Raw genomic sequence first — 18,926 nt, 5'->3', positions numbered from 1 at the left:
TTCGAAATTTTAAGGCATTTCAATTTGTTAATCTATTTTTATTTTGCCAGGTTCAATCTGTAATACAAGCAGCCAATCAATCGTCGGTCATACAAACAGCGGCCGGTAACAATTCACAGACACATGTTGCCATACCCAAGGGCACTGTTGTATATAAAAATAATGCCACAGTTATACACACAACATCAGGCAATGCTGTCCAAGTAAGTTGCACCACCAACACCACCATCGCCTTCAAAACAAGGAAACAAAAATGTCCAGCCACCCTTTTTTCTTCCCCTCGTTCCCATGTCCACCACATAGTTAGGGGCTCGAATGTTTTTAGGGATCTTTCGGAAATATGTTTGTAGATCGTGTTGGGATTAGGTTTGTCAAAAAAGGATTTTCAGAGATCTTTCAGAAATATGTTTTAGAGTGTTTTTGAAGGCACTTGTAGGATCAAATGCAGGATCATAAGAATATTTTTAAAGGCTAAACAGCTCGGATTTTTAGAAATATTTTTGGATCGTAGATTTTTAAGTTCAACCATGATTTTTTAAGAATAATTTTTAAAGTCCAAACAGAGATCGACCACACCTTTGATTTATTAAAAAAGATCGGTTTAAAGCTCAATACTGGACTTATCCTATTTCATTCCAAACTATATTCCATCTTCAACCATGGAATTTTTATACCCTACACCACATAGTTTTTGTGCATTTGTTTCTAACATGGAGAAGGCAGCGAGATAGACCCAGAGTTACATTTGAGGATCCTCATCAAACTACATTCTGAGTCTATTTATGCATATCAGTCTTTCTGTCCGTCTGTCCATGTATTCTTGTGAACAAAATGCTGGTCGCATTTATTATCCGATTGAGATGAAATTTTGTTTGGTCCAAGGATGAACCCTATTGAAATTGGTGATAATCGGATCAGATTTGGATATAGCTCCCATATGTATCTTCGACCGATTTCGGTTTATTTGTGCACCAAATGGTCAATATCAATCCAAATCTCCTGAGTTTTGGTTCATCCGACCGAATGCAGTCTAGAAGAAAGTACATCAAATTTTGGTGAAAATCGGTTCAGATATAGGTATAGCTCCCAATATATATTTCTTCCGATTTCTTGTTTAAGTCCCTCACATTCGTAATATGCATTCGACAACAATGATATTTGATACCAGATATCTTATAGAGAAATACTTCTGCCAAATTTTATCCAGATCGCTTCAAATTTGGATATATCTCCCATATATATCTTCAACCGATTTCGGATTAATTGTGCATCAAATGGCCAATATAAGTTCAAATGACCTGAATTTTGGTACATCCAACCGAATTCAGTCTCAAAACAAGTACTTCAAATTTAGTTAAGATCGGTTCGGATATAGCTATAGCTTCCATATGTATGTTTCATCTGATTTGGAGTTTAAGTCCCTCACATTCGTAATATGCATTCGACAACAATGATATTTGATACCAAACATCTTATAGAGCTCAGAAATACCTCTGCCAAATTTGGCCCATCCGACCATACTCAGTCTAGAAGCTAGGATATCAAATTTAGTGAAAATCGGTTCAGATATAGGTATAGCTCCCATATATATTTCTTCCGATTTCTTGTTTAAGTCTATCACATTAGGAATATGTATCAGTTCAGATTTGGATATATCTCCCATATATATCTTCAACCGATTTCAGGTTAATTGTGCACTCAATGACCAATATAAGTCAAAATGACCTGAATTTTGGTACATCCAACCGAATTCAGTCTCAAAGCAGGTACTTCAAATTTAGTTAAGATCGGTTCAGATATAGCTATAGCTTCCGTATGTATGTTTCATCAGATTTGGAGTTTAAGTCCCTCACATTCGTAATATGCATTCGACAACAATGATATTTGATACCAGATATCAGATACAGCCCAGAAATACCTCTGCCAAATTTTATCGAGATCGGTTCAGATTTGGATGTATGTCCCATATACATATCTTGAACCGATTTCGGGTTAATTGTGCACCAAATGGCCAATATCTGCCCAAAAGTCCTGAATTTTGATACATCCGAGCAAATTTAGTTCAGAAGCAAGTACATAAAATGTGGAGAAAATCGGTTCAGATATAGCTATATATATGTTTCGTCCGATTTGGTGTCCCTCACAGTCGTTGGTCTAAAACCCTTATTTCTATGAGGCACGTTTTGGCCGTATCAAATGATATATACCCTCTCCAGCCATATGGCTGAGGGTATAACTAGCCATATGGCTGAGGGTATAACTAGCCACGTGTCTGAGGGTATAAAAACACGAAACAGGCATCCGATTCTCTTCAAATTTTACATATCCCAATATTTCTACTAACCTAAGATCTGGTGTGAAGATACAATTGGTATTGTTTCTAGGATGGTTAGTATTGAAAATTAGATATATCGGTGGACGGTATTTTGATATTCGGTATTTTGGAGATTTTTACCACATTTTCCACGAATTTGTCTAAAAATTGGTATTTGTAGGTCATAATGGGTTCTAGCTCCGGTGGCGAAATGTTGTATGTATAGGTCCACATTTTTGTATAGCATACCTCCAGATATTCGGTATCTTGACTATTTTTGCCACATTTTTCAACGAATTTGTCTAAAAATTGGTAAAATGGGTTCTAGCTTCCGTGGCAAAACTTAGTTTTCCTTTAGCGCACGTATAACGATTCCAGCCGATATTCGGTATTTTGATAATCCTAGTCACATTTCCCACGAAATTGTTTCAAATGTGGTATATAGGTTCCCGTTTTGGTATGGCCCTGGGATTTTGGAATAATGGCCTCACCCACTTTGAGGAACGAATGATTTTTTAGATAGTTTAATTATGTATACCAATATTATGTTTGAATCTTTCCTTCTACTCCAAGGGTGTATCATCTATAGAAGCTTTGCGAAAATTGTAGAGCTTTAGAATACAGTCAGATTGTAGCATTAGCTTTACTTGTTTTAAATAATTTTTCAATTTTGATTGTCTACTCGAAGGGATAGATTTTAGCAGGTTTTTATAACTTTGGATATACTTCGGATTAGTGTAGATTATTTTACCAATAAAAAAATTATACTCCCTTCATAATCATCACTTTTAAAATTTTATCCTAATATATGTTCAATTGTTATGTAATATCCCCTTTTTTTGTTTTTATCCCATCATTATCATGACCGTTTTGCACCACCAACAACAACAACCTGTCCAACAACACTACAACAATAAATTATAATAACCGCAACAACAACTAAAGCTTCCTCCAAATTTTCCCTGCAAGATAAAACCAGAACCGAATACACACCACCTCGACACAAACAGTGAAGATAGTTACACCGATGAGGATTCACCACGTGGCCGAAGGGAACTTACACGACGACCATCGTACAATAAAATCTATTCGGAAATTAGTGGACCCGATATAACAGGTAATTGAATGAATATTTTTTTGTCATGTTTTTTTGATGCTGTTAACCGAAAAGCAAATGCAAATTATTTGTCTGTATGTCTGTCCCTCTCATACTCATCAAAATCATCCATCCATCCATCATCGTTATCGTTATCACATCGCAATAAAATCAAAATTGCATTGCAATATTGCATTTAGCCAATCTATATTTGTTATTACAAAATTGTTTCCTTAAAACACCAATTACCTCCACCGCTGGCATTACTTACTTCGCCTTTGTTGTTGTCATTCATCAGCCACATTTTGTGTTTTTCCATTTAGCGCAATTTATGAAACAAAAAAGTACAGCTCATTCATTACATTTCCCTCTTTTTTGTAACATTTTTTAATTGTTGTTGTTTTAACATCCGAGTGCAGCATTACAACAAAACGTATTTGAAATCATTAATTATTTGCATTTTGTGTCGAGCCATAACTATTTTTCTAATTTATGTATAATTTTCGTTCGTTCATTTTGTAATTAATCATCATGAAGATCATTTCGTATGTGGTTTACATTAAAAGATTAACCTCGTCTATTTGAAACTACAATTACAATTACCTACAGGCTTTCGACAGAATCATTGAAATTTAACTTTAAAAAACAATTCTAAACAAATAATGTATTTCGTGGGGGTCTTCCATGAGTAACTCTTCTCATTGACTATTTTATAGGGCAGTAGCGGGATTCACTATTTTTTTTAATTTACCGACCAAAATCGTTTAAAATAAAATTCTTATAATTTCGGTAAATAACGACATTTTTGGAGAAGTTAGCAACCCAAATAATGTAGTCGCCAGGTCCTACCCATACCAACATGTTGTCACCTTTAATTCTAGAAGTTAAATTAACGCTGTTTCCAATGGCATTTGAACTTCCTTGTTTGTTCTCAAAATTACACACATGAATTATCGAGTTCATACAACACGATTGGTAGTTAAAAGTAATATAATTGTTATACCCTCCACCCTGGAATGGATGGTATACTATATTTATCTTTCCCTTTGTACCAACTTTAAATATTTGTCGAAATACAGCCCAAATTAATTGATATGTATATTTATTAAAGAGGAAAATATTTGTACGTTTGATTGTTTGCTTGTAATTTATAGACTCAAAAACTGCTAAACAGATTTTCCTGAAAATTTCCAAATTTATTACAACATTGCCTGAGAGTAACATAGGCCATATACATTTTTGAAATTGCACTTGGAACTTGAGATATGGCATCAGAGCAGGAGGTACCCTCAAGAAATTTATTTTTTCTATGCACATATCTATTGATCGGTTATAGATGCAGTATTCAAATTGTCAATTTTTAACGGAATTCGGTATAAAATTAAATGTTAAAAATCATATTGAAATCTGTTCAGTTTTGGATTTAGCTCCCATATATATTTTCGGACGATTTCACATATCTGATGCATCAAACACGAAATGTATGTCTGATTCCAATGAAGTTTGGAACAATTTATAACAAAAAAAAATGACAAATTATATTGAAATCTGTTCAGTTTTGGATTCAGCTCCCATATATATTTTGGCCGATTTCACATATCTGATGCATCAAACACGATATGTATGTCCGATTCGAATGAGTGACGGAATTTGGTCTACCAATAAATTTGTCAAATTAGAGAGGTTCAGATATTGATCCTATATAATTTTTTTCAGACGATTTCATGTATTTAATCCACCTAACACGATATGCATGTCAAGTTTCAATGAAGTTTGGATTGTCTGACGGATTTTGATCTAAAAATAAATTTTGACAAATTATATTGAAATCGGTTCAGATTTGGATATTATTTTATTAGGAAACATACACCCGCAACGACTTTGCAATGACATTTGGCTAACAGTAAAAAAAAAGGCTACGATTATTACGGGAAAGTGTGTAGGTTCAGTTGTACAGCGATTAAATTTTAAATAGTGCATTTTCCTGTACCCTTGGCTGGACAAATTCTTCGTGTATGCGGACTTAATTTGGCATGTTCCTGCTTTTCTCATGGTCAGCTCGATTTGGGATGTTCAGGCGTTAGTAGAGCGAGAGATTTGTTTGTTTACGCATTAAAACATTACAAGAAATACGTTTTAGGATCCTTGAATTTGTTTTATTTTTTAACAATCACAAAATGTTTATGTAAAATTTTGAATGCATATAATAGCAGAAGGAGTGGAGAAGCGCTCCGGGTTCAGCTAGTAGACCCCATAAAACATAATTTTCGGATGTTCGGTATTTTGACGATTCTAGATAAGGTATTTGATGTTCCTATTTTCGGTGACAGAATATTGTCTATATAGGTCCACTCTTCTCATTTAGACCCCATTAAACGGTACCTCCCAAATCACTCTAGCTTCCGAACGAAATGAAGTAGGTTAATACAATTTTACTTAAATGTGTATTTTGTCTGCATGACTTTTGGTATTGAAAATGGTCCAATGGTGCCTACCTTTTTTCGGTATTTTGGTGATTTAAGCGACAGTATTCACCGGAAATCTGTCAAATTTGGTATTTGAAGTTCGAAATGGATACTACAGCTTATGAAAAAAAAATTGTCTGTGCAGGTCCACGTCTTCGTGTAGCCCCCATATAACGGTACCTTCCGATATTCGTAACTTTGTTGAGTTTAGCAACATTATTCACCGGAATTTTTTCAAATTAGGTGTTTGAAGTTCGTAATGGATACTACAGCCTATGACAGAAAATTGTCTGTGCAGCCTCAATTAAATTGCCTCATATAACAGTACCTCCCTATATTCGGAATTTTGATGATTTTAGCTACATTATTCACAATTTTTTTTTCAAGTTTCGCATTTGAATATTGTAATGCCTTATGGCAAAAGTCGTCTATGCAGGTCCACGTCGTCGTATAGACCATAACATAGCAGAATTTTTTAACAGAATTTTTAACGGATTTTATTTTTTGAAAACTGCCAAATTCGTTGCTAATGGTTTAGGGTATTCAAAATTCACATTGAAACATAAACCCACTTTCGATAAAAAAAAATTATTTTTGTGAATTTCGATTTTATCATAAATGTACTTCAATAATGAAAATGTAAGAGTTACACATTATTATTATTAAACAAACAACTAATAACATTATACATATAACACGCACATACACACACACGCTCATATACATACCACCTATACATAAACTACCAAGGGACGATGAAGGAGTCTCACCCAAAAATCGTTCATTCATGTCTTCAAAGAAAAATCAAATCACACAGCTTATCTTCGAATAACAACATCTCCTCCCTCCTAAATGTAAATGTCTTTAGATGGGCAACCAACGATGCACTGCACAGAACCAAATGGAGGAGAAACAACTTCCATTTAACCCATCATTACCTTGTGTGCTTGCAAACGAAGGGACACATTTACAAACCGACCGCCAATCATCTTTTATGTTCAAATTCCGTTTTTTTTTTTTTTGTTGATGTCTTGTACTTCCTAACCCCAACAACCACATTTTTCATACATTTTTGTAATTTAATGTAACTTTTGTGTCCGGCAAATGTTTTCTTAACTAACAACTATGGCGCTAACTAACATCACAACAACAACTACTAACTCGTTGCGAACACCACGTAAAAAATTGTAAATTTCCCTGAGTTTTCTTTTTTTGTAATTTTTTGTAAAGTTGACTTCCCGTCTCTTCTTGTATCTACCACCCACCAACCTATTTCCCTTCACCCCTCACCATACAAGAAACGCTTCTATTTTGTTCATTATCAAGCCGCAGGAAAATCAATTTCATCTCAAAGTCGCCCGCCCCTCTCAGAGCAGCTTCCATTTAAACGTTTTTCCTTTTACTAATCAACCAAAGTCCGTAGCAAAATTATTTGGAAGAAATTTAATTTAATTTTTTTCTGTTTATTGTTTTCTTTTCTTTATATATCTTGTTTTTGCAACCAAAACAATTTGAAACTATGATTTCCAATGGCAAATTTTGAATTTGAATTTCGGGTTTGCGTGTGTGCCCGTCCGACCGCCCGCCCTTCCAAACAACCAACCAACAAATCAATCAACCAAACAACCAACCATTTCCAAACGACAACAACAATGATGACGATGACAACAACAACAAACAACACTTTATACTTTTGTTTTGAATGAAAACTCTTACATTTTCATTGCAAATTGAAAACATATCTATTTTTTTGTTGGGTCAAAAAAGGTGGACCAAATTTACAAATGTCAGACAATGTTGGTATACCCGCCTTAGCACCTGGTTCGGCTGGATCCGGAACTGGTTCTTTAATACATTTACCTCCAGATAATACATCAACATTTTATTTAGCCAATAGGATACCATATAATCCTAGTAAATATCCCAATAACAGTAACAAATATCCTGGCAAATGGTTTTGTAGATTTTAGATATTTTTTTTTTTCAATTCAATTTTAAATGATTTTAATTCTGTTTATACCCTACACTGCATAGTGGTAGGGTATTATGTCTTTGAGCATTTGTTTGTAACATGGAGAAGGAAGCGAGATCGACCCATAGTTACTTTTAAGGATCTTCATAGAATCACTTTCAAAGTCGATGCAGGTCACATTCGATTAAGATGAAATTTTGCAAACAATATTAGATTGGCCCAAAAACGTACCCCTATTGAAATTGGTGATTATCGGATCAGATTTAGATATAGCTCCCATATATATCTTCAACCGATTTCAGGTTAATTTTGCACCAAATAGCCAATATCAGTCCAAATGACCTGAATTTTGACATATCCCACCGAATTCAGTCTAGAAGCAAGTACATCGAATTCGGAGAAAATCGGCTCAGATATAGATATAGCTCCCACATATATGTTTCATCCGATTTGGGGTTTAAATTCCCTCACAAGCGTAATATGCATTACACAACAACGATCTTTGGTACCATATATCAAATACAGCTCTGAAATAAGTGTGTCAAATATTGTCAAGATCGGTTCAGATTTGGATATAGCTCCCATATATATATTTTTCATCCGATTCGGTGTTTAAGTCTCTCACATTCGTAATCTGCATTCGACAACAATGATATTTGGTAACAGATATCTTATAGAGCTCGGAAATACCTCTGCCAAATCTTATCAAAATCGCTTCAGATTTGGATATAGCTCCCACATATATCTTCAACCGATTTCGGGTTAATCGTGCACCAAATGGCCAATATCTGCAAAAAAGTCCTGCATTTTTTGGTACATCCGACCGTATTCAGTCTAGAAGCAAGTACATCAAATTTTGGAGAAAATCGGTTCAGATATAGCTATAGCTCCCATATATATGTTTCATCCGATTCGGTGTTTAAGTCTCTCACATTCGTAATCTGCATTCGACAACAATGATATTTGGTACCAGATATCTTCTAGAGCTCGGAAATACCTCTGCCAAATTTTATCAAGATCGCTTCAGATTTGGATATAGCTCCCATATATATCTTTAACCGATTTCAGGTTAATTGTGCACCAAATAGCCAATATCAGTCCAAATGACCTGAATTTTGGCATATCCCACCGACTTCAGTCTAGAAGCAAGTACATCGAATTCGGAGAACATCGGCTCAGATATAGCTATTGCTCCCATATATATGTTCTATCCGATTTGGAGTTTAAGTCCCTCACATTCGTAATATACATTCAACAACAATGATATTTGGTACCAAATATCTTATAGAGCTCGGAAATACCTCTACCAAATTTTGTACAGATCGCTTAAGATTTGGATATAGCTCCCATATATATCTTTAACTGATTTCGGGTTAATTCTTTCCTTAGACCAAAAACCCTTTCTATTTTCAAAAACTTCTCGGTTTATGGTGTCCTTGGAAAAGCAGGGAAAATGTTTTGAACAAATCACAGAATTTTTGATTTCCAATCAATTCTACAAAACCATAAGCTGGGTATATTTCCTTTATTTTTCAAAATTATCTTTTATTTCTTTCTGATCTATTTCTATTTTTCTCTCCAAATTTCCCCCCGTTTAGATAACAATGTCATGGCCGAGGATCAAACGCGAAAACGTGAAATACGCTTGCAAAAGAATCGTGAGGCAGCCCGAGAATGTCGCCGGAAAAAGAAGGAATACATCAAGTGCCTGGAGAATCGTGTGGCGGTGCTGGAAAACCAAAACAAGGCTCTGATCGAAGAGCTGAAATCGCTCAAAGAGCTTTATTGTCAGACCAAAACAGATTGAGACAGACCCCCCAGTCTGGATAGTGTGAGCATTATTAAAGATAACCGCCAGCATACCAGAGAAGAAGACGAACAACAGCAACACGAAGAAAGAGAGGAGGAGGTAAACGAAGAAGAAGAACACATAGTTGAAGAAGTGATTGTAGAACAAACAGTTGTCGAGGAATTGAGTGAAACGGAAATTGAAAATCATGAACAAATTGAGATGGCAATTCCCAACAACCGGATCTTGGTTTTGAGCAAGTCTCCGGGCTCAGCTACATCCAGCATAGCAACACAGCAGCTAACAGGCTCCTCCTGCTCTACAGCCAATTCTTTGCTAACAGCTGCCGTTTCTGCTGCCTCTGCCTCTACTGCTCCGCCCTCGGTTATAACCTTACACAATGCCCACTATCTAGATGTACGAAAATCTTTGCTTCTACACAAAGCTTTGGTGGAGGATCCAAAACAAGGTAGAGTGGTAGTGGTGTGTGCCACCACTCCAACAACAACGGCAACGGTTGCAGTTTCTCCTCCCACTGCTGTCACTTCTTGCATAAGGCCCACTACCTCGGCTGTAAATGATTGTGAACCTGATTAGAAATTTAATAAAACGTTTTTCTTTTTTCTTCTTCTACTTTTTGCAAATAAAACAAAATTTAAATATTTTTTGAAGAAAAAAAAATGATGAACTCATGGCGCCTAAAAACAAAACAAACAAAAAAGAGAAACACAAAAGTCAACACAAAATTAATTTATTTAAAATTTATTATTTTTTTGTAAATATTCTGCCCCCTTCAAAAATATGTCTTAACTTTAAAAAGGTTATAGGCAAAAAAATTAAATTTAAAATTTCGTATTAAAAAACCAAAAGTTTTTGGGTTTTTGAAAAGGAAATTTTAAAATAGTCCAAAAAAAGTTATTTTTGTTAAATTTTCCATTTTCATTTTTGTTAGGCTCAAATCAAAACCAAGCAACTAATTAAAGGAAAAATTGATTTGTCCAAAAAAAATTGTTGTCTAAGCTAGGAGAAAAAACACAAACAAATGAAGTTTTGAAACAATTTCTACAAATGTTATAGAAAATTTACTTTTCTTCTTTTTTTAAATATTATTATTATTCTATTTATTAAGGCTACATTAATAATTATTGTAATTATGTTTTTACACAAAAAAACCAAGCAACCAACCAACAAACAAACAAAAATCAATGAAAACAATGTACTATAATTAACTTTTAAAGCGAAAACAAAACAAACAAAAATCACAACAAAACTATTTTGTAAATTTTTCTAAAAAAAAAACAACAAACAAAACATTAGTAATTCTATTGTTTATGTTTTATTTTTTTATTTTTTACATACAAGCATTATACATACATATATAAATATGATGAAGATGATGATGATAATGAAATGATAAAACTATCTAGTTGTTTACTCTAGGAAATCTTAAGGCAATTTTAAAAATTCGTCAAAAACATATTTCCCCCTCAGTGTTTCGTTTGTTTTTCTTTTCTTTTTTTGTCATATACATACTTGTCCCCTCCCCTTCCCCCCCAAACGTCTTACTCTCTTCAGTACATCCTTTTTGTATGAAGGCCAACTAAAGATGAATAGGATAGCAAATCTATTTCGTAATTGAAATGGAAATGATGATATCTTAATTAAGAGTTATGTAACAATGAAACAAAAACAACCACAAACAACAACAATGTTTTGCTGTAATCTAAAGAAAAATGAATAATGTAAAATAAAAGAAAACTTGGCTACCAAAGTGATTTGGTAAAAAAATAATCAAAAATATCAGTTTTTTTTTTCATTTTTGTTTAAGATGTATTCTTTGTTCTGTTATTTCGGGAAAAAAGATTTGAGTTTAGGAAGAGGCTTGAATTTTAACATTCTTTAGCACATACAATTTATTTGTTTTTATTTTTATTTTTTTTTCCAAAACCCATGTCTCTTATTGGAAATTAAAATCAGAAGAAAATTACTGCAAATTCGCAAAAGTGCTAAATTTGCTAGAAATGAAATTGTTTTTGGCATTCCAGGAAAAAATATTTGAGTTTATGATTTCAAAGAAAGGGATTTGAATTTTAACATTCTTTAACACATACAATTTTTTTTTTTTTTTGTTTTTTTCCAAAACCCATGTCGGTTATTGGCAAGTATAATCAGAAGAAAATTACAGCAAATTCGAAAAAGTGCTAAAAAGTTTTTTATAGACCAAAGCTGAAGATACCTTTTTGGTACAAATTAAGTAGACACATTTCTTTTGTTCAGAGACTACCATTGAAATTTTATCTAGAATTATTCTTCCTTGGAAACCCTCCCCAAAAATTGAAGTATTATGGGAGATTTTGACTTGGACTGGACGGGTGTTAAATTAGCCGTAAAAACGTAAAACATATATCTATAAAAGAGGAAAATGTTTGTACGTTTAATTGTTTGTTTGTAATTTATGGACACGCAAAACTGCTGAACAGATATTCCGGAAAAATTCCAAGTGTTTTACAACATCGCCTGAAAGTACCATAGGCTATATATATTTTTTTTAATTCAACGTTAAACTGGAGATATAGCATCAGAATCGGAGGTACCTTCAAAAATTTTAGATTTTGTATGCAAGCCATCTATCTATTGATCGGTCATTGATACAGACTTCAAATTTGGAATGGATGACAGAATTTGGTACAAAAATCAATTTACCATATTATATTTAAATCGGTTGAGGTTTGGATATAGCTCGCAAATATATTTTCGGCCGATTTCGTGTATTTAATTGACCAAACACTATATGTGTCCAATGAAATTCGAAATAAGTAACGGAATTTGGTACAAAAATGAGTGTGCTAAATTGTATTGAAGTCGGTGCACATAGCTCCCATTTTTTTTGTCGTATTTCATGTATTGATGCACCAAACATGCCATGTATGTCAAAGGTCAATGAATTACGGAATTTGTCAAAAAATATTTTTTGTCAAATTATATTAAAATCAGTTGAGGTTTGGATATTATTTTATTGGCAACCATGGACCCCCACGCCTTTGCAATGGTATAGGCTAATAGTAAAAAAACTACACAATAAATTAATGAAGGCTACGATTCTTATGGGGAAGTTGTATTGCTACATCGAATCCCTCTAATAGCAACAGAAATGCAGTTCAACTTAAAATAATGCTGTTTCCTGTACCCTTGGCATTTGCTATGACAATTAGTAAATCACGAGGACACACTCTACGAGTATGAGGACTAAATTTAGCATGTTCCTAATGTTCTCATGTTTGTTTACGCTCCTGAAGGAAAAACAAAAAAAGTTGTATATTCTAAAGCATTATAGTAAAAACGTTTTTTAAATTCTTGAAATTGTTTTACTTTTATTTAAAATCCACAAAATATTCGTATATAAAATTTTGAATGCATATAAAATCAAAAAGGGTAGCGAAGCGCCCCGGGTGTTCAGCTAGTAATATTTTCAAATTTCCAATGTTATTTTCTTAAAAACTAGTTATGGTAGACGTATGGTTTATTCGGAGATGTGTAGTGGAAATTTGTGGTGAACTTCCATGCATCAACTCGAAAAAAGAAGGAGGGAAGGCTGATAAAAAATTAGGAAATATGTTTGTGTTTTTTTAGGCAACATCGATGAATATATTTTCTGGTTATATAATGCAAAAAGAGATCTATATCCTTGGGTGACTTGTAGTGAATTTAATGAAGAATAATTTTGTCTTTAACGTCGTTCTTCGAAAATGATGCTTTATTGGAGAAATTTGCATAAACTCACATAAGGTACGGTATTAACCTTAAAATGTGTTTTTATTACATTTGAATTCCCAGGGTTTAGGTAAGATTTAGCGTCTGAATGTATTATGGGACCTATAGTAGACTTTTATCAGCTTCATGCATCAAATCGAAGAAAGGAGGTAGAAAAATTTATCAAAAAAATTAGAAAATATTTTCGGATTTTTTGGAACATTGATTCTAATATATTTTCTTGATATTCGATGGAAAAGGAAATTTACATCCTTTGGTGACTTATAGTAAAATTTGATGACGAATAATTTTGTCTTTGACGTATAACTTCTAAAATGATGCTTTATTGGAGAATTTTGCATAATCTCGCATAAGATACGGCATTAAACTTAAAATGTGTTTTTATTATATTTGTATTCCTAGAGTTTAGCTAAGATTTAGAATCTGAACGTATTGTGGGACCTATAGTAGAATTTTATCAGAAATAAATTTGTAGAATATTTTGACTTGCTGCGATTCCGTTTAACAGCGTACTCGGTCGACGTATTTCACCACACATGTTTTTGTATGAATGTTACCGGGTGTACGACATTTCAAAATGTTGAAAAATGTCATCATTGAACAATTTTATTTTATTTATTTATTTATGTTTTTTTTTTTTTGTTAAAACGAATAATACAAAATATATGAATATTTGTAATTTGAAATTATAACAATTGGAAAATTTTTGAAAATTCATATTTTTACTGCGTAATATTAGTAATGTTATTTGGGAAATACGGACGTACCAAACATTTTGCCATGGTGGAGGTGTTGAAAATTTGTATACGCCACACCAATTTTGAGGTAACGCTGTAAAGGGTTTTTCTTAACATTTTTTAAAAAAGGATCAACAACACCACTTTGGAGGCTCGCTTAAGAGTTAAAGTTTCGATCAAACTAATCCTCGGATTGCTAGCTTTAAAATTGCCAGAGACAATCTTAATCCCAACATTAGAGGACTCCAGCATTTAAATGTGAATAAATCTTTTGTGACTCGCACTTGGCCGAAAGTGGTGAACTGCCGAATTGGGTTTTCTCTGATGAAAAAACATTCGTTGTCCAGCAGTTTGTAAACAAACAAAATAGTCGGGTTTATTTGCCAGGTCAACTGAAAATGTGCACCTTCGGCTGACCACCAGAACTCAAGCGCCGGCCATGGTGATGGTGTAGGCCGCCATAACAGCCGATGGTCGCTCTCCGCTTGTATTAATGGACCGTGGTATCAAAATAAATGCCGAACATTATCGTGAAAATATTCAAGAGGGTGTATTAAAGACTTGGACACGCAAACATTTTGCCCGCAGACCTTGGACATTCCAACAGGACTCAGCACCATCGCACTCAGCACGCGCCACCCAAGAATGGTTACCAAAATCTCCGGATACCAATCCGTTGGACTATTGTGTCTATAGTAATTTGGAGAGCAAGGTTAACGCTAAAAAATACCAAAGTGTCGATCACCTCAAGCAAGCGTTTCGCCGAGAATGGGCCAAAATACGGGGCAACATTCGGGCTGCGTGTGACGGTTTCATTGGCCGTTTGAAGGCTATAATTCGTGCCAAAGGTGACCAATTTGAACAAATCTAAACTTATGCTAAGATTTTATGCTATTTCCGACATTTTAGGCTTTCATTCAATAAAATTTAAAAAAATATATAAAAACTATGGCGTTTGACTTTTTTGCAGTTTTTTTTATCTCATCCTGTAGTTGTATTACCTGTATCTTTTTTATTTTTGGAAGGATCACAAATCGGTGGAATATATGGTAAAATCTTTAGCAAGTTCGAAATTGACAAAAAATATTTTTAAAAAATCCTATTTACATTCAATTTTAACGTAAATATACCAATATTTTTTCATCATATCATTATCGATTTGGATCCAATCATAAAAAAATAATTATGTTTAAGGTGTTTTAAAAATTAAAAATGCATATTCATCAGAAAAATATGGCATGAGAGGGAAATATGTTTAGGTTTTTTTTGAAATTGTCAAATAAAAAATAATTGTCATGAACAATTCGTTTCTATAGAACAGGAACACATCTTTTAAAAGAAAAAAAAACAATTTATGTATAAATAAAAATAAATGTAATTAAAACAATTGTTAAATATTTTAAACTTAAATGAAATTAAAAAAGAAAAAATATAAAAAAATGAAATTTTTTAATAAAATGGAAACTCAACAAAAACCAAAACACTTGAAACAAATTGTCTATTTTTCTTAATAACTAGCTATTACTACAACAAATAAATTTAAATATTACTATTTGAAAACAAAAATACAACAACAAAGAAAGGATGCTATTTTAATAAAAACATAACATAAAATGTTATGTTTGGAAATATTTTTATAACAAAAAAAAAAAAAAACAAGAACTCAAAGAAAAAGTGGAACAGCCTTTCAAATTTTTCTATGTAATTTATTCAAATGTGTAGTAGTGTTGGTTTTTTCCAAAGAAAAAAAACATGAATATTGTTTACTATCAGGTAGCTAGCATAAAAAATAAACTATTTTTTAAATTTAATAAAAAATCTTATAAATGTGGTGAAATAAAACTCTGTCTCTCTAATATAAAACAAAACAAAATCTTTGTATAAAGAATATAGCTCAAACACACACGTACACACTCAAACGCAAAAAAAACATGTAATGTTATCAACGAAGAAATAAAATATAAAAAAATAAACATCAAGTCGAAGCGAGTTGTTATAAATCTTGGACAAACATTGTTTGTAATTTTTCATTTTTTTAATTTAAAATAAATTGAATATTCACGTTGATTTTCTTATGAAAATTGATGTTGTGTAATACTTTTCTTTAATTATACCCTCAACCAAATGGCTACAGAGGTTCTGTACCCTAGGTCTCTTTTTGCCAAATCCGTTTCACAATATTTGGAGTCGCACTCGAAGGGAGTATCCGATTTAATCCAAACTTGGTACAGCGTAATATTATTGCCAAACTTAGATCGAGTTCGGAGATGGGCAATATCGGTCCACACCATCGAGTACCTTCCCAACAAAATGTCAACATTTTCAAAGAAAATAATTTATTGCACCGCAAGAGAAAGGATAATCCAATTTTGCTCCAACTTTGCAAATACTAATATTTGCATCAGTGCCAGGTCAGGTGCAAAATCGCAATATCGGTCCACTCCATCAAGTACCTTCCCCACAAAGGGTCAAAATTTGGAATAATTATAACTCTTATAAAATGTGATGTAAGAGTCCGATTGTCTTCAAATTAAACACATCACAATATTTTTATTAACCCAAGGTTTGGTGTGAAGATGGGATATATCGGTTCACTTTTTCTGGTACCTCCTTCGCAAAGGGTCAAAATTTTTAATATTCATGAAGCTCATAAAACACGAAATTATAACACCTGATTTTATTCAGACTTTGCACATCTCAATATTTCCATCAACGCAAGATCTGTTACAAAGATTGTAGAGATCAGACCATTCCTTCTGGTACCTTCCCCACAAAGGGTCAAAACTTGGAATAACCAAAACGATTATAAAATCCGAAATATGCATTCGGTTAACTACAAATTACACACATCATAATATTTTTATTAACCCAAGATCTGGTGTGAAGATGGATTATATCGGTCGACTCCTTCTTGTACCTCCCCCACAAAAGATCAAAATTTTGAGTGTTAATGAAGCTCATAATGGATCAGAGCTTATAATTACCATGGATTTGTGAATATACATTTTGACAATAAGGTGTCAAAGGTATAAATTTAAAAAAATGTTAACATATGACTGATCGAGGTTACCTTCTTAGTTCTACCAGGGACTACACTTGAATTCATTCACAATTTATTCCAGCGATATATACAGGAAGTCCTTATTTGAAATCCGATATCTTGCAATTCTTTTGTAAACTAATGTAAATAATTCTATGTTAAAATGTCGGAATAAAAGTCAATTTGATACTACTGAAGATACCCCCAACAAAAAAAGCCAACTTTGTAAAACCAAAATTTAAAATTCAAACACAAAATTGATATTGTAAATTCATAGCAATGACGTAATGCAAATAACGTCGTCATCACACTCAAAACAGATGAACAAAATAGAATAGATTTATACAAAAAAGAGAAAAAAAAAACAAAACAAAAATAAATATATTTTTGAATGTGAAACAAAACTACCATTTACCCCTCTCCCCAACAGAATAAAAAATACTGAGTCCAAAATCTTTATAGCTAAGCACCTTGAGATAACGAAATAATAAAACACCTAAAGAACATTTTAATTGTGATTATAGTATCCTCTTCTATACAACAGCAAAAAAAAAAAAAACAAATAAAAAATAGAGTTATAAATGAAAAAAAAAAAAACAAATTGTAAGATGAAATAAAATAATTGTCTTAAAAAACAAAACAAACATCAACCAAAAAAAGAAAAATGAAAATATTTGTTATTTTTGTCTTAAAAAAAGAAATAAAAATAAAACCATACAGGAATTCAAAGAAGTCAACACCGCTGTTTTTTAATTTGTTTTAAAAAGTTTCAAAGCAAAACAAAAAATCAATTTAATTTTTTACCGGGATTTATTTACCAGCTAATCAGACAGAATTACTTGGCTACATAGACGCCGGGTGAAGTGAATTTCGTTAAAGAGGTATGGCATCAAAAGCCGTTATTGCAATGAGACATACATTGGTCGTATGTGTAAGGCAGAGCTATTCAAGAACAAGAGCCTAATTTCTATTAGTTTCTTCAAATCATCAACAAATAAGTGTTAAAATATTAATTATTCCTTTTTTAAATTAATACGCTGTACAAATAATCTTGGACAACATGCATGTTAGAAACAATTGAAAGAAGTCGTAAAATATAAAGACAAATATGATTTTTGTTTTCTCTTAAATTGTCTCTTTTTTGGTCAGCAACGCCATAACCGTAAACATATAAAACAGCTGTTCAAACCAATCTTATGGGATAAAATGTAATGATTACCTGTGACATACCATAACTCCATAGCCATAACCGTTTTCATAGATACCAATTAAATGTATGGTTTTCCACCGTAACCATAAGAAATCAATTAGTTGTTGTTAGTTTACCATTTTTGTACACTCAGACATATGGCTTCAGAGGGTATATATCATTTGATACGGCCAAAGCGTGCCTCACCGAAATAAAAGTTTTAGAACCTAGGTCTATTTGGACCTAATCCGTTTCAGGGCATTTTGATACTAGCGATGTCCGTCCGTCCGTTCGTCTGTCTGGCTGGTGCGCACCAAACAACTCTTGAAGGGAGTATCCGATTTAAACTTGGTACATCGTAATATTATTGTTAAACTTAGATCGAGTTCGGAGTGCACCGATTTGCCGGGTTTACTCCTTCTGTTACCTCCACCACAAAATATCATCATTTTCAAAGAAAATAATTTACTGCACCGAAAGAGAAAGGATAATCCGATTTTGCTCTAATTTTGCAAATAATTATAACTCTTATAAAATGTGATATAAGGTTCCG

At 32.9% G+C, this 18,926-nt stretch overlaps 1 protein-coding gene across 5 annotated transcripts in view; it reads left to right on the top strand.

Annotated features, from left to right (window-relative positions):
* Positions 1 to 11,434, top strand: part of LOC101888107 (cyclic AMP response element-binding protein B) — a 51,839-nt gene extending 40,405 nt beyond the window's left edge. For 3 of the 5 annotated variants that reach the window (XM_059122155.1, XM_005176113.4, XM_005176114.4), the window contains exons 3-6: positions 51 to 203; positions 3,260 to 3,431; positions 7,643 to 7,789; positions 9,446 to 11,434. In XM_059122155.1, coding sequence (XP_058978138.1) covers positions 51 to 203; positions 3,260 to 3,431; positions 7,643 to 7,789; positions 9,446 to 9,654 — 681 coding nt within the window. In that variant the 3' untranslated portion in view covers positions 9,655 to 11,434. The remainder of the gene's footprint in view (positions 1 to 50; positions 204 to 3,259; positions 3,432 to 7,642; positions 7,790 to 9,445) is intronic. The other 2 variants (XM_020039263.2, XM_005176116.4) reach the window with 2 other exon arrangements.
* The last annotated feature ends 7,492 nt before the right edge of the window (positions 11,435 to 18,926 follow it).

This window comes from Musca domestica, unplaced genomic scaffold, assembly GCF_030504385.1.
Source record: "Musca domestica strain aabys unplaced genomic scaffold, Musca_domestica.polishedcontigs.V.1.1 2, whole genome shotgun sequence".
NCBI classification, from domain to species: Eukaryota; Metazoa; Arthropoda; class Insecta; order Diptera; family Muscidae; genus Musca; species Musca domestica.
The sequence above is the reverse complement of the archived record's forward strand: the minus strand, read 5'-3'. Positions and strand labels throughout refer to the sequence as shown.